Raw genomic sequence first — 27,500 nt, forward strand, 5'->3', positions numbered from 1 at the left:
TTCAAAAAGCCAGCGCTCAAAGGAAGAGTAACACTGATCATAACTAAACAGAGACGGAGAGCCAGGCCTCATGGGATTCCACCAATTTGCCACCGTGAAGAAATGTGCTTTCTACTGGGGAGAGAGACCAACTAAGAACAATCATGCTGTGCATGGGCCATTTCAAAATGTCTGACATGAATCAGGCTTGAAAACAAAATAAATGTCTTACAAGGAAGTAGGCCTAAATAAATTAATGATATTACACATTTTTGAAAATGAATAACTTTTTTACCAAAACATTAATAACTTTTTATTCCGAATGAAATAAATCTTTTTTTTGTTTGTTCTGGGTCCGATCTCTGTTTTAAAATAATGTTTGATGAGCGTCACTCAAACATGCTCATAAATGAGTGGTCTAAGCTCCTGGCATATGGCTCCCAGCTGGGCCAGTAAACACGATCTGATGGAGATAAATATATCCTGATAAATCGCGCCAACAGGGGCTGCATCATGCCTATGAAAAATTCTTACGCTGTGTATTTGATGTAGAGTCTGGAGTCCAGTCGCAAGGCTAAACATGTGATGGTCCATGCAAAGCAGGCCCTTGCCGTGCTCTCTTTCTAAAAGGGGTTCAGCGTATTGTATTCATGTATAATGTTGAACACCTGCCGAACAACATACATTTAGCGTGTTTAATTTAAATGCTTAAAGACTCAAGGTGATTGCGTTCTATATCTATAAATTACTTTCAGGAAGAATGTGGAATAATTTCATATCAGCTGTCGGGGAATATTCACATACATTTTATGGATATATGCAGCTCCCTCTCTCTCGCTCTCTCTCTCTCTCTCTCTCTCCGCAGCTTGTAAATTGTCCCTCTGTGTAAAGACCTTGAGATCTTCACCACCTCCCCCCCAAAAAGAGGAATATGAGGCCATCAAACCCCTAGGGGGGCACAGCAATGTTTAAATCAAGGGCTTCCTGTCAGGTTGCCCAACCTCATTTACGATTCATCGAGCAAAATGGAGGCTGTATTCTAATTAATAACTGCTGTCGCAGATTATTCCTCTGTGTCCAGCCCAGGGTACAGTAAATGTCGGGTGCACCTGATTGTTTTCGAAGGTGCCGGATCGCAGGAAGGATGTTAGAACCTTCTGGATGGGGGTAAGAAAAAAAATCCAATCAACCGACTCCCTCCCCTTCTCTGCAGCACAACATCCGGACACCTCTTTCAACACTTCTATTTTCTGACGTGAGATGTCTAGCATTTTTCCAGCCTTGTTATTTTGCCCGTTTATTATATTATTATATTACTATATTTAAGAAGCAGAGGCGTTTTAAGATGATTAAAATCAATAGGGGCTGTAAATGCAGGGGTCTCCAGTGTGAGCATCTAGCTGCTTCGGTGTACTTTAGATTCAGCGGCTGCCAGAAGAGCTTGCGATGCCCAAGGTCTCTCCAAGCGGCCCTCCAGGGATTCTCCTGTTCTCTCTCCCACTGAATGTGAGATGTGATTGACAGACAACTCCAGAGACTGGAGCTCAGTCCTCTCTGCTCTCTGAGACACACGCAGACACACACAGAGACAGGGACACAAACACACACACCCACACACACAGAGAAAGAGAGAGAGAGGAGAACTCACTCCCAGACAAAAAAATAAAACTACAGACACTGTCTTACTCATCCTCAGTCCAAATACTGAATGTAAAAGAGGCGAAATGGTGAGTTGAGAGAAAGACAGATAGCCAGTGGGAGGAAGGGAGAGTCAGAAAGAGATGATGAAAGAGGGAGAAAGTAAACAAGACTAATATGAATCATTAAATTGAAAAAAAAAAATGCCATATTTCTGCAGGAAGTGCCACATCCACTGGCAGTGACCCCAGACCACACTGTGGGGGGTACCAGTCCAGATCCAGACTTTGCCTCTATGGGGAGGGCACTGACCCTCCGCACAGCCAATCAAAGCACTCGAGACAAGAGAGCTGATTGTCATGACTTTCAGTGACGAATCACCATTAAAAAACTTTAACAGGGCAGCGGGGAGCCCATTTTCTCATCAACTCCACTCCGGAGAGAAATAAAAGACGAATTAGTCACTAATTAAGTTTCGAGATTTAAACTAATGAGACCACACACACACACTCTCTCACACAGACACACTCACACAAGTAAAGAAAAAAACGAGAAAAAAAAAATTGACTCGATATGTCCTCGCATTAAATCTGAATGCTGAGAATTCTGGTAAAAAAAAAAAAAAAAAAGACCATGGGAGAGAGAGAAATTCCAGCTTTTTTGAAGTGGTACCGAGTCAACCCACCGATTACATGGATTGAGAACAGAGCACCCTCTCTTAAGATGTGATCTCCCTGAGATAATGTCGCTAACTCAAGCTATTTGAAGAGCATTTGTCTTGAAGTGTGGACGAAATTGGGTTTATTTTTATTCCGTTTATTATTATTTATTTATATATATTTTTTAGTGTGGACCCCCGACAAAAAAGTCTTTGAAGAATTAAGCTGGTGACACGCGGATGGCCCCTTCTTAATCCCAATATTTTCCCCGCCTCATGCAGAGACGGGGGGAGAGGCACATGAATGGCGAGCTGCGCCACCCACTGAGTAATGTTCCTTGTGGCAATCGAGACGATGGAGCTTTTGTTAGAAAGTGCCAGAGCTGGGGATGGGCACAGAACTTCTGCTATCGATTCTAAGTTAAAGTACCGCTCCACCCCCTGCCGATGGCGGCTACTGTGCTGTGTCGTGCAGAATAGTGTCAGTCGGATGGCTTCCTCACAGTGCCTGGTTTCGGTGCGAGCTTATGAAACGTTCTGATGTCTTTTAGTGCTGATGTTTTCCTTTGGAGTTGAAAATAAAGAAAAGCTAAATGGGTTATTAAAACGAAACAAAATCTGCACTGATCTTTCTGATGTGAGTCTCGCCTGATAAATACCAGTTTAAAAAGTCCTGCAACCCACCCCACAAAAACACAAACTTATAGTGGCCCCATGTTTTATTAAACATTACCGAGACATCCTCCTGCTAACCTGCCATAACTCAAGTTTTGCTGCTCCTAGCCTAGCCTAGCCTTTCCTTTTCTCTCTCTCTCTCTCTTTATCTCTCTCTTCAACTGTCTCTTTCTCTCTCGCTCCTCCCTTGCTTCTCTCCCCCTTCCTCCTTGTAGTTTGTGTTTATTGTCAAACTATTCCCTTTTTCCTCCTCTGTTTCTCCATCTGATGTTCTGCACGGCCCCCTCACTCCCGACACCCAGGCTGCTTTTCAGAGCGGTCTGACACGTTCCTGCCGGAGATCGATGGAGTTGACAGCAATGACTGAAGCCTGAAGCCGGCAGTGGGGGGAGGCGGGTGGAGGCGGGTGGAGGAGGGTGGAGGCGGGTGGAGGCGGTGAGACACAGGCAGGCAGGATGGAGAGTCTGGCAGAGTTTTTCATTTTTTCTCCCTATTTAGACCCCATAACGTCTCAGGAGCCTGCCGCTCCCCGCCAACGTACAACGCCAACCTCCCCCATTCTTCTTCTAAGCTCCCTCTTCTTTCCATCCCTTTCCTTCCTCTGTCTGTCTGTCTGTCTGTCTCTCGTTCGCTCTCTTTCCAGCATCAGAGCACATGTGTGCATCTGTGTGCTCCACGGACCTTCTACGACACATCTCATTACAGACGCCACCACTGCAGCTGTTGGGCGGGAACGATACAGACACTGGTGTAGAATCACAGACATCCAGACAGGATCTGACGGCTCCTGTCAGGAGCAGCGTTGCCACCGCCACCGCTGGAGCCCCTCGTACCCACAACCACACGCCTCATACCCCCCCCCCCCCCCCCCCCCCCCAAATCCCTCCCCCCCTCCTTTTTATTCTTTCACCACACAGGCACAGTACACACAGTACCAGCCTGCACGCTGCCTGGGAATATTTCATAAGCTTGTCCTACTTTCCACTCGGTTCCTGCTTACAAACAGCAGAGACAACTCAACTCAACGGGTGTGAAGGTACAGCTTCCATTAGTCTCACCTGAGCAATTTGCAGAGATACCTAGGGTACACACATTACAAAAGGGTGTATATTATGGTGTGCATATCATGTTCATGCACTTACCAGGTCTCAGAATGCCCTCGTCTGTACATTAATGTAATTAATTAAACTCACCATTAATTACAACAAACTGTCTTTATGAATCACTGAATGAGCATATAACGCTCCATAGGAACGCATATGTAATCAAGCGCCATAGAGAAACGTATTGTCTGTGAAGCAGACAGGCCGGTGTGTCTTCCACGGCTCGCAACGGTGAAGGAGGGATCAATCCTTCACTCTGCAGTCTCTCCCTGGTGTTTGAAGCTTGGCCTGTCACCCCGGCTGCCTGCTGGAGAATGAATCATCTCGGAATTTTGCTGCCGGCCATCCCTAACCAACTGTCTTGCCGGGTTCAGAGGTCGAGCTTCAACACCTCCCGGGAGCTCTGGCCATCTTGGCCTTCACTCAGAACACAGACTATACACATGCGCGCACACACACACACACACACACACACACACACACACACACACACACACACACACACATAGCTGCAGCATGCTTAAAGCAGACTGTGCCTGAACATATGCACAGAGAATTCTCTCTCCCTCTCCCTCGTCTTACTTATGCATGCTGAAGGCAGGGAAAATATAAATAAAAACAGCTGATTTTCACATTATTCCTTAGAGAGAGTAAAAACAGACAAAGACAGAGGCAGAGAGAGACAGAGGGAAGAGATACAGAGAGACTGCAAAAGATAAAGCAGGGAAGAGAGAAAGATTGCAAGAGATAAAGAAGAGAAGAGAGAGAGAGAATGAGAAAGAGGGAGGAGAACAGAAAGACAGCCATAGAGTCAGTCAAAGAAAGAAAGAGAAAGAGAGAAGAGAAGAGAGAAAGAAAAAAGAAACAACTGGGGAGAGCATGACAGCGTGAGAGAGAGAGAGAGAGAGAGGGACAGAGAGAGAGGGAGAGATAGAGAGAGAGAGTGAGAGAGACAGAGATAGATAGAGAATCCCTTATCTGATCAGTGTTAGCATATAAGAGAGGGGGCTCCTCGGAGACAGAATGGTGTGAGGAATGATTCGCTCCTCTACCCCGCCGCTGGCGAGGAGGACTCTAGACGGAGTCGCTGGGAGGCCGTCGTTGGCAGCGCACCGAAGCGCCCATGCCAACCAGCCCTCCTCTCATCCATTTTTAATAGAAATATGGCAGTCGCTAAATGTAATTAAATCAGACGCCAGTGAAGTGAATAAACGGCTGATAATTGGTGGAGAGGTAGTGAAATGAATAAACACTCTCGATGTGGGAAGGAGGAAGGGATCTCTCTCTTGTTTTAAACACACACACACACACACACACACACACACACACACACACACACACACACACACACACATCCCATTTTGGCACTCAAGCTAGCCAGCAAGCCAGCGTTGGAGTAAGACTGCATCTGTCACTTTAGAGGCCTGGAGTAACACAGTTCACATCCCAACTCAAAACTCATGACTCAAAATGAGAAAGATATGTTTCATTTCGACACTCTAACTGATTTACTGTTGTGACGTTGGTATGCATAGATACACAAACAAACAGGCAGTACCAGTTCCCCCCCAACATAATTAAGCCTACAGTCTGAATATTTGTAGAAACAGAGGAAGTAGGAAAAGAAAACAACTCACGCCGCTAGAGACTTGGCTATGCTTCTTTAAAGCCATTTTCAGTAAAAAATAAAAACAAATCTATAGGCATTTCTACTAGTCAGTAAGACAGCTCCCGACATAACACAGTGCAGGAGTAAACTGTAACGGTTGACTAGCTTAAAGTGACAGAGAAAAGAGAGACACAGGAAAAAGAGAAAGAGAGAGAGAGCGAGAGAGAGAGAGACCTCATTGCTGCATGTAGACAATATAACACAATGGTAATTGTTTTTCCTGTCACACCACAGCACATACACCATGGTTTTCTCTTCCAGAACAATCCGCACCAAGCTGACAATGCAGAAACAGGCCCAGGAAGGCACATATTTGGGTGGCATCTCCACAAGGTGCACAGTTAAGAAACTAAATTGGGGTGGTTTAACACCTCAACTGCACACCTGGGATATAGGTGCTCTCGTGGATGATACCAGATGTTTGGAAATCAAGGGAAGCTGTGAATATTGGTAATAAAAAATATATGTTTCAGAAGGTTTTAAGATAAATAAACGGATAATTGGACCCTAACACCTGGCTTTCTCCATTATACTGTCAGCAAGACAATACTGTGTCAGCTTGCGGCTAATAAGTTCGCCTTTGCAAAGGAATTGTGCACTACAAGTTCCACACACAATATAACAGTATGATGATGAAGCTCTTCATTCAGTGGTTGTGGGCTGTGATTATTCTAAATTGAATGCACTCATTTTCCATTATATCAAACCAAAGCAAGGCGTCTAGCTGGAGATTTGGTTTGTAGATATAAACGAGGCTTCGGCCACCTCAGAACTGCGATATGTCAATCAAACGTGGCAGAACAAATCAATGAGCCTGAAAGCCCAAGCGTGAGACGCGTTCATTTCTTTCCAAAGCACAGATTCCGACTTTCCAAAGCACAGATTCCGACTTTCCAAAGCACAGATTCCGACTTTCCAAAGCACAGATTCCGACTTCAAAATGAGCAAACATTCAAGGGATAACAACATGGCCTCTGGTTTGGCTGTGGATCCACAGATGTATTGCTCTCAAAAAAATGCTGTTTCTATGTTCAATATGATCATATTCAACGCTTGATCGCTCCTAACAGATAGTAGCTACACATCACGCTGTTTTATTCATAAGAGGATATGTCCACGCTATTGTGTGCGCAACATCCACGGGCACAAAAACAGTAGTGTCCGAACTACGAGATCTGGGGGGGTAATGCTCAAAATATTTGTGTGTGTGTGTGTGTGTGTGTGTGTGTGTGTGTGTGTGTGTGTGTGTGTGTGTGTGTTTGTGTGTGTGTGTGTGTGGGGGGGGGGGGGTATAGAAAAAGAAAGTGCAAATAAGAGGGACAGACCAAAGAAGAGGCAGATGAAAATGGAGGCAAACACAAAGAGAGAAATGAGTTAGTGGGAGAAAAGGTGAGAACAAACCAGCCAGGGAAAACTAGAGACAGAGAAACGGGGTGGGCATTGTGAGAATTGTATAATGTATATGTGTGTGTGTGTGTGTGTGTGTGTGTGTGTGTGTGTGTGTGTGTGTGTGTGTGTGTGTGTGTGTGTGTGTGTTGTGCGTGCGTGTCCATGTGGACAGTGTGAACTGCTGACATAGAAGTGTGCATGTGTGTATATGAGTGTGAGCGTTTGTGTGTGTGTGTGTGTGTGTCAAATCATTCACCGCCTCTCACTAAATCACATATTGCTTGTCAAGCAGGAGAAATCTTCCCAATCAAACGCTTTGCTTCATGATTTTACCTCTCCCCTTTCTCTTTGACTCCCCCTTCATCCCTCAACCTCTCTCTCTCTTTTTCTCCCTCCCTCCCTCCCTCCCTCCATCGCTCCCTCCCTCCCTTCCTCTCTCTCTATCTAATGGCCAGTGAAAGAGGGGTCACGGTTCCGTCACATATGTTGACATTATCCACTCGGCTTCTCTGGCCCGCGTCACTCCGCCCTGGCTCCCCTGTCAGCGCTGAAGGCTCCGTGTTGAAAGGTCACGACCATTGTTAACCGTATGTCCTGCTCCCCCCCTGTCCACCTCTCTATCTTCAGCCCCCTACCCCCCACACCCCCCCCCCCCTACCTCCACTCAGCTGCCTGGTGCGTGACCTAGCCAATCACGGGGCGGCTACGTGTTATCCCCCGACAGAAGGCTGGATGTCATCCGGGCCAGACGACAGATTATTCGTTTATTTATAATATATCTTCCCATCCCCACCCCAGCATCACTGTCGGATGATTAAATATTGTCGTTGATGAAATCCCGATGACAGTCTGATTAATCGGGCCCAAACGATTTGCATTTAGGAGTGGAGACGTAGGGTTTTTTGTGCCACTTTGAGGGATCATAAAAGCTAATCTATTGCCATGATGTTGATCCAGTCTAATGTAATGATTGTGTATTGGGCAATTTATGTTTCCTGTAAAGCTCCTGCGCGCGTTCAGCACTGCTTTAGTCATACACACACACACACACACACACACACACACACACACACACACACACACACACACACACACACACACACACACACACACACACACACACACACACACACACACACACACACAGTCTCTCTCACACACACACACACAAACACACACACACACACACACACACACACACACACACACACACACACACACAGTCTCTCTCACACACACACACACACACAAACACACACACACACACACACACACACACACACACACACACAGTCTCTCTCTCACACACACACACACACATACACACACACACACACACACACACACACAAACACACACACACACACACAATCTCTCTCTCTCTCTCTCACATACGCTCCCTCAGTCACTGCACAACTACAGATGGATATGGCAGAGGAGGCCAGATAAGCTCCTGTATTATACATGCAGGCATTGACTGAAAAATGCTCAAGTTTGACTGCACTGCACGTGTCCTTGTCCTTGATCTTGTATCAGCTGCTGAATTTAATACTGCTGGCAGGCAATGCATAAATACATGTCATTCAGTCCAAACAATGGTACCTTTCTGTTTAAAAAAAGAGGGAACTAAAAAAAACAAAAAAGGCTGAAATCATTTCGACAAAAACCATCTGCTGTCACAACAAAAGTAAGCAAAACAAACTGTCCCGGAAACGAGCGGAGCTGAAACAGCACACCTAAACCCACAGCCAAAAAATTAGTTAAGTAAATCTAGGAGATAATTAAATAAATAAACAACATTCATTTCAGTATAAGAATTCATGGGCACTCATCGAGGAGGGGAAATAAACAAATAAATTAGCAAATAAAAAAAAATGAAAACATGTCAGGCTCAATGACAGCTGTCACGCTGGCAGAGGTATTATTGGGCAAATTTGTAATTGTCATGCGGGTGATATATCCAGGTGGCCAAAAGGGAGTTACTGCGGGATGTTTTGGAGCTGCCAATCACACAAAGCTTCTCACAGGCCAATCACAAGTTCCCCTGCTGAATATTCAGCAGCCTTAGCGTACACAAAGCGCAAAATAAATAAATATGTTGATATAATTAAATAAACAAACAATAATAAAAGATGCCCAGAGGACCCAAGAGTGATTATATAACAGAGGCAGTGAAAACGGCAAACATGGCTACGCTACAGCACCTTACATGAGAAATGTAATATTTTGTTGCTGATTCGATTTGAATTGCCGCTGCGTACACTGCTGTCAGTAATAAGGCAAGGCAAGAGGAATATGTGACTTAATCTGTAAAAACATTACATGGCTTCACTAGTGCCTGCCAGGAACACTCGGCATGTGACACTCGGCACAAACAATTAATGAGCCGAGCAGAGTCGAGTGGAGTCGAAACGCGGGAAGGACCGGAGACGCGAACAGGTAAATGAGCAGGTAGGCATGCGCCGCGTCGCATTAGCACCTGGGTCAGACGCAGTTAATAACAGACGAGAAACACGAGGCACGGGGAAGAGATGGAGAACAAGACGGGATCAAACTGAGCAGCGACGCATCGGAAAAGGGGAATTGCAGTTCATTGTATTTATTTATTTATTTGATATCATCTCTGATATTTGACAGTGTGTTCCTCAGATGTCTTTTTCTCTGTACTTGCAAGGGGAACAGATTTTTTTTTTATATCCTCTCACACCTTGCAAAAGACCCAAAGCAGCCCTCAAAGTAATCCAGTTTTTATGCTATTCTCTGATATAATACCCTGTCCCAACAGCACACAAACAAGCAATGCACGGATGCATGTAATGATCTAAGTATGGCATATTAAGCACTACTTCAATCGAAAATAGTCACACTCACGTACAGATGAGTGAACGGTCAGGGGGAGTAGGTAGCTGTTGGTGTGTGAGTGTGTGAGTGTGTGTGAGTGTGTGAGTGTGTGAGTGTGTGTGTGTGTGTGTGTGTGTGTGTGTGTGTGTGTGTGCATGGCTGTGTGTGTGTGTGTGTGTGTGTGTGTGTGTGTGTGTGTGTGTGTGTGTGTGTATGTGTGTGTGTGTGTGTGTGTGTTGGGGGGGCTGGTGATGGGTGGGAGGCAGCAGCTGTCAGTGGCTCAATCCTCTGCAGCCATTGTGTGTGAGACACGCTGGACGGCCTCAGATGAGGATGAGGCGCGTGGTGTGACAGCCACAGGCATGCTGGGAGTCAAGGGCAGAGCATGGCCCTCGCTGCTGGGCAGGGAGCTCAGCGGTGGGGGGGGGGGGGGGGGGGGGGGGTGGGCTTGGGGGGGCGTGGGGGATTGTGGGGATGGGGTTGTTGAGACAGTGAGGTTGTAACTGTGAAGAGGATTTTCGGATTGGCGGTGGTGGCATTGTAGGAGTGAGAGAGGGAGGGACGGAGGGACGGAGGGACGGAGGGAGGGAGGCGGAGTGGGTGGATGTTCAAATGCACAGGCATTTGCGAGCGGATCCTTTCAGCCTGGAGCCACGCGCACGCGGCCAGCGGAAAGCCTTCACACGCTCCTCAGAGGGGAGGCCAGGAGAGGCTGGCAGCCGCGGAGGGAGCGGAGTGCTGCCAGCCTAACGCCATTATCTCCATGATCGCCTCCCCACCATACGCTGTCCTCCCCACTCAAAAGAGAAGGAGAGAGGCGGAGAAAACATAACACTTCAACATTCTCCAACATTCACCCCCACCCCTCTATAAGCACTAAGAGAAGAGCACCCAGCATGTGTCAACGGTAACATCACCACCCCTGGAAGAGCTGCAGCCAGAAATGGTGGGGTATTTACTGCCACTGTCACTGTCTGGCATCCGATATCAGAGGTAAGCAAGTCCAGGTTATACACCATACTGTGCCATCCTTAAACCACTAGTGCAGATTGATTATCCTTCAGATTCAGACAACATAAATAAACACACACACACACACACACACACACACACACACACACACACACACACACACACACACACACACACACACACACACACACACACACACACACACACACACACACACACGCACCTCATCAGTTTCCCCGTCCTGAAAACGGACCACACAAACACAGTTTTGTGGAAAGTGCTTACCATTCCCAGTCATCACAACAGCTTAAGAGACTGGTCAGCTAGAACAGACACTTTTTATAGTTGCTTTAATTATCCACTCTGGTCTGCCTTTATAGCAACTGATCTCTGCTGCTGAGTCCATTAAATCCAGTGCTCAACAGCGAGCCTGACACACAACACAACCGTGCCCTTTGTTGCAAATTGGATCATAATTTAATCAGCTGGCATGTCCCGCTCTGTATAAATCACCTATTTTGAAGAGGGGTTTACATAAAGAGATTACGGCACAAACATGTCCTATTTTAGTGCTCTTTGAAAGCAATTGCATTGCAAGACAAAATAAGTAAATAAATAAATAAAGTCCTAAAACAGACAACTTTTTCGTCAAAAGATAATGTAGTTGCGCGAGGCTGTTTTTTCGATTCCGGGGGCTTACGAGCAGGCCTTATCTCCCTCGCCTGGGTAAAGCCCAGACGCGCCGCAGCCACATGGCACGCTGGCACACACGCCCGCTTTCATCCGTTCTCCGAAAGCAGAGCAGAGTTCAAAAGCATTACCAGAATCCAGGCCGAATTAAGAGGCTCCGCCGAGGCTGCCGCAACACAGATCATTAGCACCGGCGCTCACACACACAGACACACACACCGGTCCCACCGAGTGACTGTCTAACGGGCAGAGGTGAATCATCTGCACACACATGCAGACACCGACGCATCCCAGCTCGAGAAAAGGAGGAGGAGGAGGAGGAGGAGGAGGAGGGAAAAACATGCTGCATGCTGACGCTTAATTGGTAGAGGACTCATGTAAGTGTTTGCTTTCCAAGGCTACATATTTTTTTTTTCCCAAGACACTGTAATGTCAGAAATAAGAGGATAAATGATCTACACTATTTGTTATGACGAATAGTGTGCCAATGCATACACAGTACACACACACACACACACACACACACACACACACACACACACACCATCCCGTTGAACTCACTGGGGTCAAAAGAGACATAACAGGAGGGGAGTCGACTTTGTTATTCGGCCATAATGGCTTGTACATTCGAAGCACCCTCTAGAGAGAATGTTCGAGTGGAAATACATTAGGAGAACTAATTAGGATTATTAGTGGGGTATAATTTACTCGAGTGGGAATAAAAACAAATTGCGGTTGGTGTTCCTGAGCTAAAAAAAAAAAAAACGTATTCAGGATTAATGGCAGCGGCTAAATGGGGGTTTCACATTAGTGGTATCTTTAATGCGAGGGTGTGAACCGAGTGTCACAGGGCCATGGCAGGGGCCTCCAAGGTGTTCTCCACACTCATAATTTTCATTATTTCATTTCAACTCATTGTAAATGCCGTAGGATATGATACGAGTGCTATTTCGGTGGTCTGATGGCTGCCTCATCTAAAAAACATTGGAGTCGCACTAACAGGTTTTCGGTCTGTTCCCATTGCGATCAACATGTTTTCAGATGCAGGTGATTTTGGGTGCGGCCTGTGCCCACCGGGTTTCATTCTGGAATATTCTCTGGAATAATAACTGGTTCTGGAGGTTTTGGAATCCAATGCATCCGTGGCTGTTTGTCTGTTCTGCAGTTCGCCTCGAGCCCAAGCGGGACACTGTTTTCTTTATTTTTTTGCGTCGAGTTCTCCGTCACTGTATAATCTTGTTCATTTGCCTCTATTACCAGTCCAGCAGATATTCTAATTGGAAGTAGCCCGTTCCTTTGAGGACAGGAACAGTTGACTGTGTGTTTGACGGAGAGACGCGGGGAACAACACAGTGAGGGGAGGGGGGGGGGGGGGGGGTGGGAAAAGGAGCAGTGAGACAGATTGGAAAGCGAGGCAAAATCCATCTGCACGTCGTGTCAGTCCCTTGCCAAACCACATAAACTCTCTTGTGCAGAAAGAAGATTTTTTTTTTTTCTCTCGGAGTGTCAGTCTACAAAGCTCATTTGCATTCTCTGAGCTGCTTTTCTCCAGTATTCCGTCTTAGTGCTCTTTTCTTCCGCTGGTATTTTCTCTGTGTAAAGAATGGGAGAATCAGAGCCGAGACAATAGAGGATCAAAGCAAGCTTCTAATGAGATTGGAGGGAAGTTGCTGCTGAATATCAGAAGCGTGATATCTTCCTGTCCAAGCCATGACGCAAGAGTGTGTGTCTGTGCGTCTGTGTGTAGAGTGTGGGAAAAAGTGGATACGCACTGAAGACCCATTAATAGACAGGTTAAACCAAAAGAAAAAATGTTTTGTGAGGAAAGCCTAAGCTGTTAGTCTTTTCTTCTCAGCCACGTGTGTGTGTGCGTGTGTTTGTGTGTTTGTGTAAATGTGTGTTTGTGTGAATGTGTGAATGTGTGAATGTGTGTGTGTGTGTGTGTGTGTTTGTGTGAATGTGTGTGCGTGTGTGTGTGTGTGTGTGTGTGTGTGTGTGTGTGTGTGTGTGTGTGTTTGCTTGTGTGAATGAGTGTGTGTGTTTGCTTATGTGAATGTGTGTGTGTGTGTGTGTGTGTGTGTGTGTGTGTGTGTGTGTTGCTTGTGTGAATGTGTGTGTGTGTGTGTGTGTGTGTGTGTGTGTGTGTGTTTGCTTGTGTGAATGTGTGTGTGTGTGTGTGTGTGTGTGGGCAATGGGTTGCCAGTACACAAATTACCCCTTTAGCTCCTCAGCTCCATTCAAAAAAAAAAAATGTCCATTCTGCTATAAAACAATGCCAAACGGAATAAGGGCGTGTGCCATCAGGAGAGGCAAGGCTTTTTTTTTTGTGCTAATTATAAGACAACACAGAGACAGCCAGTGGCCTGCAGGCTCGCTCCAGGACAGTGGGGGGGTTGAAATGCCAGACGAGTAACTACTTTGCCTTACGGACACGGAGCTGCAGACACTGCATTCTGCCTGCTAGCAGACTCAATTTACAGACTGGGCACTGGCCCCAGCAATAAAGACCTAACTATCTCAATATCCCAGACAGCCGCTCCGCAGCTCACACCTCCGAATCTTCTCTTTTTCTCTTTCTCTCTCTCTTTGCCTCTCTCTCTCTTTCCTTCTTCCTCCTCCTCTCCCTCATTCATCTCTCTTTTCCCCATTCGTAATCAGAGACTTCCTAATTAAAAGAAAGCTCTTGGGCTCTCCCCCCAAACTGGTCCAGAGACAGACTCATTTGTGCAATAAATGCAGATTTATATCAAAACGGGTGTAAGCGAGGCCCTCTGTTTTGTCTCTTTAATTAAGCGAAACACATTTCCTGCTTGTGCTTCTCTGCTGACCAATGTTTCTGGGCTGACGAGGCGAAGGGGTGTTAGGTTTTTTTTTTTTTGTTGCCGGGCCATTCCGCTGAGGCGCATTTCCCTCCATTTGTTGAGGCTGCACTTTTTTTTGCAAGGGGCCCCGAGTTACACGAGTTAAAGAAGCCAGCCGTGTTTTCACGCAGACATTCTGAAGGCATTAGGGTGATGTTATTTTCCTTTTTACGGTTCGAGGGAGGGGGGGGAGACCGTGACAATATCCCTAGCACCGAAAAGACATTGTATACAGCGTACAGACTCATTTCCATCTAAGCCTCGGCCTTGCTTCGCAATCTCATCTTCAATTCACACAAAATAGATCCTAGGCTGAGGAAAGCTACCGCCGACGGAGAAAAACACATTAGCGATTCATCAAAGGAGCAAACGCCATTATGCACTGAATGTCCAGGGAATGATTTAGCATTTGATTTCCAGTTCTGATAGCGGTACTATTGATTTAAAAAATTCTCCTCAGCAGTGGCTCATGGCAGACACAACAGATCATTGCATTTCTTAGCTGTCAGTCTCAGGGACCGCGGGGCCTCATCCATAGGGCTGATGGAGGCCAGGAGACAGGCCTTCTACTGCTCACAGCCCAAACAGACCCACTCCACTCCACTGCAGGCCAGCAAAGAGCTTTCCTCAGCAACCCCAACCCCCACCCCCCCAACACACACACACACACACACACACCCCAAAAGTAAGTGGCTCCCTCAAAGCCTTCCTCTTCTTCTGGCTCTCTCTGTTCTCCTTGAAAATGAATAGGCCCATTAATCCCTCTCTCAGCCATCCCTTCAGACAGACACAGTGAGAGACAGGGATGGAGCGAAGGAGGGAGATAGCCTGTATCTTGTTCATTTGTTAATCCCCCCCCCTCCCCTCCCTTTCCCTTTCTGTCTGCCTTTTTTCCTTTGAATTTGCCACAGTCAGGCAAGTTTTCATTTTGCAGTCCATTGCCCATTTAAAGCGATCAATTTGTTTATCAATAAGATCCTTCCTTCACTCAGGCAAAGTGACCTGCTGTTTTTCCTCTCTGTCTCCATTTACTAAATGAGTTTGTTTTGACATTCACAGACCACACACCCTCATTAATCTCATCTCACCCCCCACCCCCCACTGCCCCTCTCCCGGGCACATACACACTCTTTCCTGCAATGGGTAGTTAATGTGGCTGAGATCGAAACACGGTGCGTCTGTGAAGCCGAATGAGAGAGCAAGCACCTCCTCACCGTCTCCGGCTCCCTGTGCTGGTATCTCAGAGCAGGGCCCCTGTGACCCCGGCTCATTGATCTAAATGAGGGATGTGATCAGCAACGTCTCCATTCACCATGCACATATTAATCTCCCTGCCTCCCGCTCTCTTGCTCTCTCACTCTCTCACTTCCCCTTTCTCTCTCTCTTCCCCCTCTCTCTCTCTCTCTCTCTCTCTGTAAACATTAGTAGTCTCAGGGAACATAAAGCAGGCAGACGAGTCAGCTTGTCATCAACATGCTGGATGCGGTTTTGCTGTTTGGACCCTGATATCAGATTCATCTCCATTTTGCATAGGGAGCAGACAGGCAGATTGTGAAAGTCACCACATCCATCCAGCATGGGAGCAGTGCAGCAGCAACAAGGCTGTTACAACAGAGAGAGAGAGAGAGAGGAAGAGAGAGAGAGAGAGGAAGGGGGGAGAGGGAGTTAGAATGAAAGAAAGAGAGAGAGACTTGGGTGAAAGATAGAGGGGGGTGAGAGAGAGAGAGAGAGAGAGACTTGGGTGAAAGATAGAGGGGGGTGAGAGAGAGAGAGAGAGAGAGAAAGAGAGAGGGGAGAGTGAAAGAAAGAGAGAGAGTGACTTGGGTGAGAGAGAGAGGGAGGATAGTGAAAGAAAGAGAGAGAAAGTGAATGGGGGCGAAAGAGAGAGGGATAGATAATGGGAGGGAGGGAGGGAGGGAGAAGGGATGGAGAGAGGGAGAGTGAAAAGAAGAGAGAGAAGGGAAGGCCGCCCAGAGGCTGCAGCAGCAGCAGCAATTAAAAGTCAATGGATCCCCTTGCTCCTGCCTCAGATGGGCTACTACTGTATCGCGGCTATTCTTAGAAGCCATCCGCAGAGGAGGGCTTCAGCCGATAATTTTCCATGCGTGATGAACTGTGAAACACAACAAAAGCCCCATTACCAGGGCGGGGGATTTGGGCTCGCTCTGCATTAGCCCAGGAAAAGAGCCAGTGAAAAGAAAAACCCTCGTCAAATGGAATACATTAAAACACATTTCTCTTTTTTTTTTTCGCCTGTGTCACCGGAATGAAACTGGGGAGTCAAATGACTCTTCATACAGATATTATTCATGGCGGCACGGGCACTCCAATGGGAGACTTCAGCACACTGATTACCTCAGAGACAATGCGATTTTTTAAATGGTTTATTGAGGGCCTTGACAGAAACTCTGAAACGTTAATCGTACGTTTATCCAAACGGCAAGGGGGATGATTGTTTTTCATCTCCTGAGCATTCAGACTTGATTAACATTTACCGGAGGAGATCCTTGGGGGGTGCTTTGTTTCTATGATACGTCTTGTCATGGTGGACTTTTCGAGTTGTGGTATCTTGATATGTGGGAGAATATCTCCGCAAAAGCTTAACACATCCGTCCATCACTTCAGTCAGAGAGCAACACTTTAAAACAGGAGAGATAGCAGGTCCACCGTTACATTTCTGTTGTCTCAGCTGTTTCGTTTGTATTTCCAGGGAGTAGAAAAAAGATTACTGATGAAAAGTTGTCATGAGGGGAAAAAAAACGAGATGCAAAAACTGAGAGTCCTGCCTTATCATCCTGTTGCAGACTGCTGAGAGCACCTAATCCATGTCCTGATGGACCTCAGATAACCAAGGGAAGCCACCGCCACCGCCACTAGAAAATGGCACTTTCTGTCAGTGCCGCAGCAACCCTGATAGGTGAAACATTTGATTTGCTCGACTGCAATGCATCGAAAACGACCCAGAGTGTGTTTGGAGTCTTTCTACAGACGCCTTCATCATTCCACCGAGAAACTGCGTTTCGTAAGCACAAAATGAACAAAAATCAGGCAGATTTTGGACGACTGTTAGTCTTCCACGGCTTTCATGGCTACATTCCCAAAAAGGAAAATGCTAATATTTTTCCTTCTCATTACAAACATATTGGCACATGCAATGTCTTGAAATTGAAACAAGAGATACAAGGCCTGCAACGCCAAAAAGCCTTTGGCGTACCAGGACGCTAAATAAACCCAAGTGTACTGGCAGCTTATCTTCACAGTGCTCTCGTTCTCTTCTCCTGATGTTAGCCTAGCGCCAGGTGAGACAGAGCTTTGGGGTAATAACACCCATGAGGCTCGGTGTCAGCACAGATACTTGTGCGCCACGGCGACTCCTGACTGTACGGTGAGCGCCATTAAAATTGTAAAGGTGGAAATATCCACTGTCGCCTGGTTAATGGCTTTCTCCGACCGCGTGGCCTTGGGCAGTCAGATAAGGAGAATTCTAAGCTGGGGGAGCTTTGAAATAAATAAATTAATTAGCTCTCTGACAGTCGCTCTTGCACTCATGCAAACTTAATGGTATACTTGTCCTCTCTGCGGTTCCAGGAGCACACATCTCACGCAACATATTAACCATAAATAACATCTTGGATATTGTTTTTATCATGCTTTGCAGCGCCACAGGTTAATAGATACCTATACTGAGTATAACTACATGATAGATTACACGTGGCAGGCAACGCTATTCAGTAGCTTAACTTAAGTCAATTAAGTCCTTTGTTTGGTGGCTTGTATGGAAATTGACGAACAGCGTGTCAAGGCACTGATTGTGGGTCTTTAAATGTTTAATAAGTGCTTAGCGTTGCCAGCCAAGCCCATTATGCTAATGCCTGCGGTTCAAGGGAAAGCAGCGGTTTTAACTCATTGTGCTTGATAATGACTCAAAATTGGCTAACTTTGAAGGCTCTAACGACTGATACAAAATCACTTTAGTTAAGCGTCACATTTGGGCCTTGATTTGTGTCACCTCCTTTGTTTCGAAAAAGAAGAAAGTAAACATATAAATAGATAAAGGGTGGTTAACATTCCTCTGATGTTCAACAGCTCTACTGAAAAGAGGGGTAAAAAGTCATTTGTTTTTTTTAATGCTTCCAAAGCTGCTAAATTTGCAAATGCTATTTTCCTCTCCCTCTTCTACCAACATTCATTAAAAGTCAGTATTTAGGCAGAGAGGCTTTAGTGGCTGGCTTCCCTGTGCACTCTTAGAAGGACGGTGGCTCGAGTAAACTATGTGATTAAAGTGGAATGTCACCATTTGTCTGAGACAACATGGCACCGGCACCATCCCTCCCTCTGCATACTCGCGGCGGGGAGCATTTGAATATGAAACAAGCCGTATTGTTGCTGACAGCACACTCATTTCTGTGTGAAATGTCAGCTCACAGCCACTTGAGGAATGTCGGCGCTCCAAAGCGGGAGGCATGATGAGCTAAAACGCCCTCCATCATCCCCGTGAGCTCCGTCAATAACGCAGAGAAGTGCGCGCAGAAAGGTCAGCATTATATATCAAAACGCAAATAAAGCAACGTCGCTTTTATTGGACGGTGGGAGGGAGGAATTGACAGATTCAGAGATGGGGTTGTTTTCGTATGCCTGCAAAACTGCATTGTATTGTTCTGGGCCATGTTGTTTTGTTTGTTTGTCTGTCGACTCGGCTCCTATCGGCCGCTAACCCTCCTCTCCTTTGTTCTACAGATTCGATTGTTCTCTTCTGGCTTCAGTGTCCCTTTACCGGTCAAATTGCATTACACAGAACTCAGGAGGCATGACTCGTCTACCCACTGTAAGATGAAGCCATAATTAAGGACATGTTGCATTAGGAAAACGCTCCTGCCTCACTGGAATATCTTTAATGGCTGCCTCATAATAGTATACCAGTGCTGGCGCTACCTGATGTGTTTTTTCTTTTTCTTTTTAATAATCTTCTCATTTCCTAATTAAGATTTGATTGGTTATGAAATGCAGGGCTGTAGAGGTATCAGCACTTCCTGGTGTAGAGAGAGAATGTTCACTTAGGACACGTTTCGATTGCACACAGTTCATGAGAAGAGGACAGTGGCTGGTTATGAATGATCCAGATAACTTGCTCTTGGCTTCTCAATTGAGTGTGTGTGTTTCTTTTAAAAACATTCTTGGTTAATAAGTGATTCACCTGAAAACCTGATAGTATAAAATTTGACTTTAGCTTTTCCCTATGTTTTAACTATGCTTCATGATTACAACAGGTTTAGCCTAATAACTACACAGCTTTTTGAGTCAAATTAAAAATACGGTCCCTGATAGTTACTTACTCCCACGAATATGGCCTTGACATCGAGCGAACATAGCAGATAGCATAGTTAGATCTGCAGCACTGTCTGCGGCTATCTGTTTGTAACCTTTCACACAAAGAGCCTTTTCTTTCTGGCAACTAACAGGTGATTTCAAACCCTTTCATTACCAGACCCCAAGCATCAACACAACCCAGAGCTAAGTCCCCAGATCCACCCTCAGTCCTCCGCTCACCCTGCAATCACTCTGTCATCACAGTCATATCAAACGCAGCTCGATGACTAATAGAGCGAAAACCAATATCTGGCTAAGCCGCGCTCCCAAAAGCGTGCCAGAGCTCAAGTTATTGCAGAACTAAAGGTCAGACGTTCCCAGAGCAGAAAGGCAGCCTGATTCCCCAAGCGGGTCACGCGCGTCCACCCGCCACGCCACAGCAGGTCCCCAGGATGAGCCTCTAACTGTGGGGGGCACGCTTTCGTGAGCTGCCCCCCTCCCATCCTCCGCACCCCTCCACTACACCCCTCTGCCTGCCTGGAGCAGGCTCTCTGTCTGACTGCAGGCAGCGATGACTGATACAGTCCTAATCACAGGAAACAGCCCTGCAAGCCAAAAGAGAAAGAGAGAGAGAGAGGGAGGGAGAGAGAGACAGAGGGAGGGAGAGAGAGACAGAGGGAGAGAGAGAGAGAGAGAGAGAGAGAGAGAGAGAGAGAGAGAGAGAGGGAGGAGACCCCCGGCCTGGGACTGGATATGAGCAGAAATCAATTTAAGCGGATTGAATTCTCTGATAAGGCACACTAATGACAAGTGCCTGAGCTACAAGAAAATAGTAGGAAGGAATGGAAGGGATGGGATGTGGGAGGAAATAAAATAATCATCACAGTCATAATAAAAAAACTGTTATTGAAGTAATCAGTACACTGCCATAATGGTAGCTGCCAATTCAATGCTAACGGTTGAAAGAAAAAAATTGATCGGCAGTTGAAACACACAGGAGGTAAAATGGCCGTGGACGTGATGATAATGTAAGAGCAACATCATTGGCTGAGGATGTGCGTTCAGGCTGAACGTAAACTGAAACTGACGGAACAGATGTGACACACACTACTTATAGGCAAAGGGCTGCGAAGAAAAGGCAACGATAGGAAAATGACTGTTTACCACCTGCGACCGTAATACACCGCAGGCGCATTCAGCTGTTCAAAGACGCTTCAAATAGAGATTAAGTCCGTTTCAATTGTCCCCCTCGGAGAGTGCAAATAGAAGAGCATTATAGGGCCAGTGGCTATGAAATTAAGCGTAGATGAGAGAGAAATCAGAGCGGCGCTCAGACTCTCAGCCACAATCACTCATCCACCCACCACAGCGACACAACAAGACAAGACCAGACCAGACCAGACCAGAACAGACAAGAGCGTCGTCTGGGAAGTTCCACGGAGTTGATTAGAGGGGTGCGCAAGGCCACCTCCAGGATACAAGGATTGTCACACTGACCCTTAGAGACGGGTCCCGTGCCGAGGCCTATCCTTGGGAATCTGTCAGAGAAGGAACGTCAGCGTTTTCAAAAGTGCCTCTGAGATGCAGGCCTGAATAATGTATCCTATGAATAAAACACATTAGCTACAAAACATATTGAATAATTCACTTTTCAAAGCCCCTTGCACACCAGATATTAGGTCTCCTGTCACTCTGCTTTTTTTTGGTTTTTCACTCGTAGACCATCCCCCCCCCTTCCCCTCTCCTCCCCTACCTTCATCTCTGTGTCTATGCGTCCTCTCTGCTTGTTACTGATGGCGACTGTCTATTTTTGTTCCACATGCACCATAAGTAGCTAGATTCTTGGAACCTCCTCTATTTATCTAAAAGGCTCTTGAAATTTTTAGGAGCGCATTTATTCTGATAGAATGTCTGATGGGGAAAACGTGCACACACACACACACACACACACAGACACACACACACACTCTCTCACACACACACACACACACACACACACACAAACACACACACACACACACACACACACACACACACACACACACACACAGACACACAGACACACACACACACACACACACACACACACACACTCACACACACGCACACAGACACACACACACACAAACACACACACACACACTCACACAGACACACACACACCAACCTACCTCTAAAGTGTGTTCATCTTTCATTGGCCCTGCATCACTAAACAGTGGCAGCCAGCTGTGAGATTCAAAGCATACACGCGCAAATGATGGGGAAAGACACTCTCCTAATTAAACACTTTGCCCCCACAAAGGCCCTACTAAAGACCCACAGCTTGACTCCTCAAAGCAAATACACTTATCACTCTCTTGCAGTCCCGAACACTGATTTCCTGCCAAAAATTCTCTACTATGGCTTCCAAAAAGTACACGAAAAGCACACATAGAAGGTTACTACTAATAGTAACACTACTACTATTGCTAATGACAACACTAATAGTAAAACGTAGAGTAACACTACTACTAATGTCAAGACTAATAGTAATCCTAATAGTAGCACCACTACTAACGCTAATGACAACACTAATAGTAATGATTACAGTTACTCTACTACTAACGCTTATGACAAGACTAATAGTAAAACGTACAGTAACACTACTAATAATGTCAAGACTAATAGTAATCCTAATAGAAACACTACTACTAACGCTAATGACAACACTAATAGTAATGATTACAGTTACTCTACTACTAACGCTTATGACAAGACTAATAGTAAAACGTACAGTAACACTACTAATAATGTCAAGACTAATAGTAATCCTAATAGAAACACTACTACTAATGCTAATGACAAGACTAATATTAATGCCTTCATTTTTATTTCCCACCTTTTCCATCCCCAATTTACTGACCTTTTTTTCTATCCGTTGGCCACCATCTCCTTTGTAATCAAACAACCCCATCCCCCCCCCACCCCCCACATCAATTGGATCGGCCAGTGCACCCATGGCTAAGGCCACATTAAACCCAACATTTCATCATACTACTAATGCTAACGACAAGACTAATAGTAATGCAGTAACACTACTATTAATGCTAATGACAACACTATACCACTACCACTAATACCACTATGGCACCCACTAATAAAACCAATACTACTAATAATAAGACATTTTCCAGCTACTCCGTCATGTGAATGTGGCTCTTATGAGGCCATGCTGGGAGCCTCTGAGCATCATCATAACACCTGTGCTGTCACTTCAGTCACGTCTCGGAGCCCGTCAGTGCGCGGAACTCAGAGAAAGTTTGCCTTTAAGGAGCTGTGGGAATACACTCGGCTTATTTACAGCGGCATCCGTGCCAGCAGTGTGTGATCTACACAGATTTCCTCTCTTGGGTGCAGATTAAATGAGTGCCATATGCTCAACACTGAAGGTGTGAGACCAAGCCAGTGCATCGGGGACTGCGAACGTGTCAACAAGAAAATGGCTGGAGTGCCTGAAAAACACTTGAATGTTTGTTTATGTGTGTAGCAGCAGTGTACTTCACTCTGTATGCTGTTTGTGCACAAATGTGTCTGTGTGTGTGTGCGTATGCCAGCCTCTGTGTGTGTGTGTGTGTGTGTGTGTGTGGGGGGGGGGGTGTTTGTATGTCTAGAAGTGGCTTGTGTATTTAAATGGCATGACAACTTGAAAATGATTAAGTAATTGAAAAATGAAAAATAACAGAAAAACACTGAGACCAAACACTAAGGCAAGACAAAGAGACAGCTTTCTTTAAGAGGCAGGCGAGGGCGGCGGCACTTACCAGGGCGCAGTAAGTCTCGGGCGGGTCCCCACAGGTGATGTTGGGCGGGTCCAAGGTCACCTTCAGGAATTTGGTCATGTCGGCCGCCTCGGGCTGGCAGGCCGTGTAATCCCAGGTGAGGCCCTCGTCCCCGTACACCTGCGACTTGCACATGTCGTAGTGTCCCCCCCAGGTAGCCTGGTAGTGTTGCATGGCATGGCACAGGCTCCCCCATATAGCCTGCAGTGTCAACAGCACAGGGAAACGCATGGCTGCTCCCCTTTGTGTACGTACCCACTGAGGAGATGCTGTTGATGACTGGGTCCTTTTTTCTTTTTCTCCCGTGTTTCTTTTCACACACTTTTTTTCCCCCCGCTGCTTCGCCCTTTCTTTTGTTAAACGTGGTATCCCTTCCTTGTCTCTATTTCCCCTCGGTGTGGAGGGAAAGAGCTTTGGGCCCGGGCTTACAAAATAATCCAACCTTTACTGAGGCTGAGGTGCCGTGGCTGCATGCCAACCTGCTGTCCCAGGCTTTGAGGCAGAGAGGCAGGCAAAACGGAGAGAGGTGAGAGGAGGAGAAGGTGTTGGAGGTGGTGGTGGCAGCCGTACGGGAAAGAGCTGCTTTTTCGGATGGATGGCGCTCTGCTCCGTGTAACCCCGGCTGGATAAGGTTGGCCTTGACGGGGAGGGATGAAGGCAGGTCAAGGGGAGGAGGGGGGGGTCCCCGGTTGGTTTCGTCTGATAAACAGGAAAGGGGAAACAGGAGGGAGGAGAGAGGGACAAGAGCGGGGCGGACAAAAGGGGGTTTCAGGAGGGGAGGAGGGTGCTGGAGAGAACGCCTCTTTAACTCCGCGGAGCGGCGACCTCGCTATCACTCTGTCTCTCCGTCTGTGCGATGACTGGCAGGCCTCTCAGCTCTGTTTCCTGTCAATCATCATGCTCCCACAGCTTTTTTTCTTTCGTTCCTTCGCGTCCTTTCCTCCACGGTCTGGCCGGGCACCCATATGCTGCAAGGAGAGAGGAGAGAACAAACAACAGAGAGATAGAGAGAAGAAGAGAGAGAGGATGAGTGTCTGCCAATGCAGAGGGGGATCGAGTTTGACATCAGTCTGAGAATTAGCCGATGCTAGGCAATAACGCACGGCAGGACCTACAGGCGGAGGCGATGCCAGGTAGGGGTGCCCATGGGCTGGAGGCTGCAGGAAGGGCAGGGGTGTGTGTGTGTGTGTGTGTGTGTGTGTGTGTGTGTGTGTGTGTGTGTGTGTGTGTGTGTGTGTGTGTGTGTGTGTGTGTGTGTACATGCGAGGAGAGAAAAGATCACATAACCCAAAGGCCATCAGAGAGAATGTGATCTGGCCTCTTCACACCCCGCCGTCACACTTCTGCCCTTCATGGCCCGTCAGTCTGTCCGATGCCATCCAAGTCAAGTCCAAACAACACCCTACGCCGGGTCCCCGGGGCCTCGCCTAGCTCTCGCCTCCCCGCCCCCAATCCCCCCATCCCCCAACCCCCCCCACCCCCCCGCCACCCCTGTCAAGCCCAGGGACTGAGTGAGATGTTTACTTGTACGTTGCCGATCCATACAAGGCTACGGTACAGATGTTATGAGGGAGGTTAGAGGAGAACTGCAGAGAGCTACAGATTTTTTTTCCGCTCACTCTCTTTCTTTCTTTCCACTGTTTTTAATGAGATTTTAGTCACACAAAAGTTACTATTGCGAATAACGAATGCAGGAGACCCTTTGAGTGCAAATGTAGCCTAGTGCAAAAGTGTAAAAACTGGCTAAGGATGTTCATGTTCAGACTCACACACATATACAGACACACACACACAGACACACACACAGACACACACACAGACACACACACAGACACACACACACACACACACACACACACACACACACACACACACACACACACATACACAAACACACACACACACACACACACACCAACACACACAATAATGAAAAAGGAAAGTGAAATGATCCTGGCTGACCCTTGGTTGAAAGGTTAGCCTCTGACTATGTCTCATTACCACATGTATCAGAACTCAATAACAATAACAGTAACAGCATGCACACAGGATAGCTGGCTGAACTCAGATCAGATCTGTAAAAGGGGCATAATTCATGGAACCAGCCAAAGGCTACAGTAAGTATAGCTGCACTGATGTCAAGATCCGTTTCTTTTATATCTTAATATAACCCCATTCAGGCTACAAAGCTAGAAACAAAGTTGCCATTAATGAAAATCTGTCAATTACAGCATTACATTGATCAAAATGACGATGATGAAGAACCCATGCAACCCTGAGGCTAAATGTAAAACGGGTGATCAAAAATATCATATACAATGGGAGCTACACAGAAAAAAGCCATTTTAAATCAGTCAATGAATAGTAAATTGTTGCTGAAGCACCGCGGCGTCTCAAGGCAAAACATCTTTATCAACATTCTCTTCCACTTTCACATCTTACACATTATTTCATTATTTTCAACTACTTGAAAAATGCTGTTTTGGTGGTGGTGGTGGTGGTGGGGGGGGGGGCAAATTGAAAGCAGCACAAAGGCACATGCACTTTTTAAGAGCACAAACCAAGTCCAAGGAGTCCAGAAATAGACCAAGCTCTCCTAGACATTCAGACAGCCTGCATGCATCAAATATACTTCTGAGAAAGGGAAGTATGGGGGGGGGATGTGAGAGAGAAATACTGAGAGAGACAGACAGCAGGGGAGCCAAACACAATGGGAACAGCCTGCTGCTTCCTCAAAGAAACCCACTTTACCAAACATCTACACAAGATCACCATTGCCATTACATGGTGACAGTCAGTGCGCTTTCAAGTGCACTTGCTTTTCGTGTGGTTGCCTCAGCCTAGCAAAAGCCTGCCATATTCAATAATAAATAGATGGGGGAAATGAAAAAAGTAATCTTTATATATAGATTTTGTTCTTTTTGGCAGGGGAAACGGCTAAATTGTTTGCCATACCACTTGTGCCGATATATTCAGGGCGATCAATATTTAACATTTGGGGCCCTTGCTTTGCGTTTTCAGGGATAAAGAGACAGCAACACTACTGCTAACATAGGGGCCTGAAGCCTCACCTCTGGTCACTCTAGCCTCCAGCACCACCATCTCTCCCCCCCCCCCTCTCAGGTCTGGTTCCCAGGGCGGGGAGATAATTGATGATGAGTCGGCCGACAATCTCGGGGATGGAGCCGTGTGCGTTTTAGTGGCGGTTAATCAGTCGGCCCAGTCGATGTGACTGCTGACCCGGCATCCCCCACAACTCCTGAGTGATCAATTTGAAACCTAAAGGCTCTCGGGTCCGCCTGGGGACCAAGGGAGGCCTGTGTGTGTGTGTGTGTGTGTGTGTGTGTGTGTGTGTGTGTGTGTGTGTGTGTGTGTGTGTGTGTGTGTAGGTGTGTGTGTGTGTAGGTGTGTGTGTGTGTGTGTGTGTGTGTGAGTGTGTGTGTGTGTGTAGGTGTGTGTGTGTGTGTGTGTGTGTGTGTGTGTGTGTGTGTGTGTGTGTGTGTGTCTGTGTGTGTGTGTGTGTAGGTGTGTAGGTGTGTGTGTGTGTGTGTAGGTGTGTGTGTGTGTGTGTGTGTGTGTGTGTAGGTGTGTGTGTGTGTGTGTGTGTGTGTGTGTGTGTGTGTGTCTCTGTCTCTCAGGTACGCCTGGGGACCATGGGGGGGGGACCTGTGTGTTTCCTCAACCATCTCTTCGTGGCTCCATCTCCTCTCACAGTAAGCCAGGACACCAAGGCTCCATTGGAAACAGCCACTGAAGAGACCTTGCTGGAGACCTTCAGCACAGAATTCAATCAAAATTCAGAACAAATATATAGCTGTGGTTGGTTGACCTCTGTATATCAGTGAATGAAGACTGACTGAAAACAGTGAGGATGTCTGGGAGATGTGCTATGAGAAACCG

The 27,500-nt window shown here is 46.6% G+C and overlaps 1 protein-coding gene across 1 annotated transcript in view; it reads right to left on the reverse strand.

The window, feature by feature from the left end:
- Positions 1-23,831, reverse strand: part of ntng1a (netrin g1a) — a gene marked incomplete at both ends in the record, with an annotated part of 78,896 nt that extends 55,065 nt beyond the window's left edge. The window contains one exon of the mRNA XM_080854751.1: positions 23,583-23,831. Coding sequence (XP_080710877.1) covers positions 23,583-23,831 — 249 coding nt within the window. The remainder of the gene's footprint in view (positions 1-23,582) is intronic.
- Positions 23,832-27,500: the final 3,669 nt, after the last annotated feature.

Source organism: Sprattus sprattus, assembly GCF_963457725.1.
Source record: "Sprattus sprattus genome assembly, chromosome: 17".
Classification (NCBI taxonomy): Eukaryota; Metazoa; Chordata; class Actinopteri; order Clupeiformes; family Clupeidae; genus Sprattus; species Sprattus sprattus.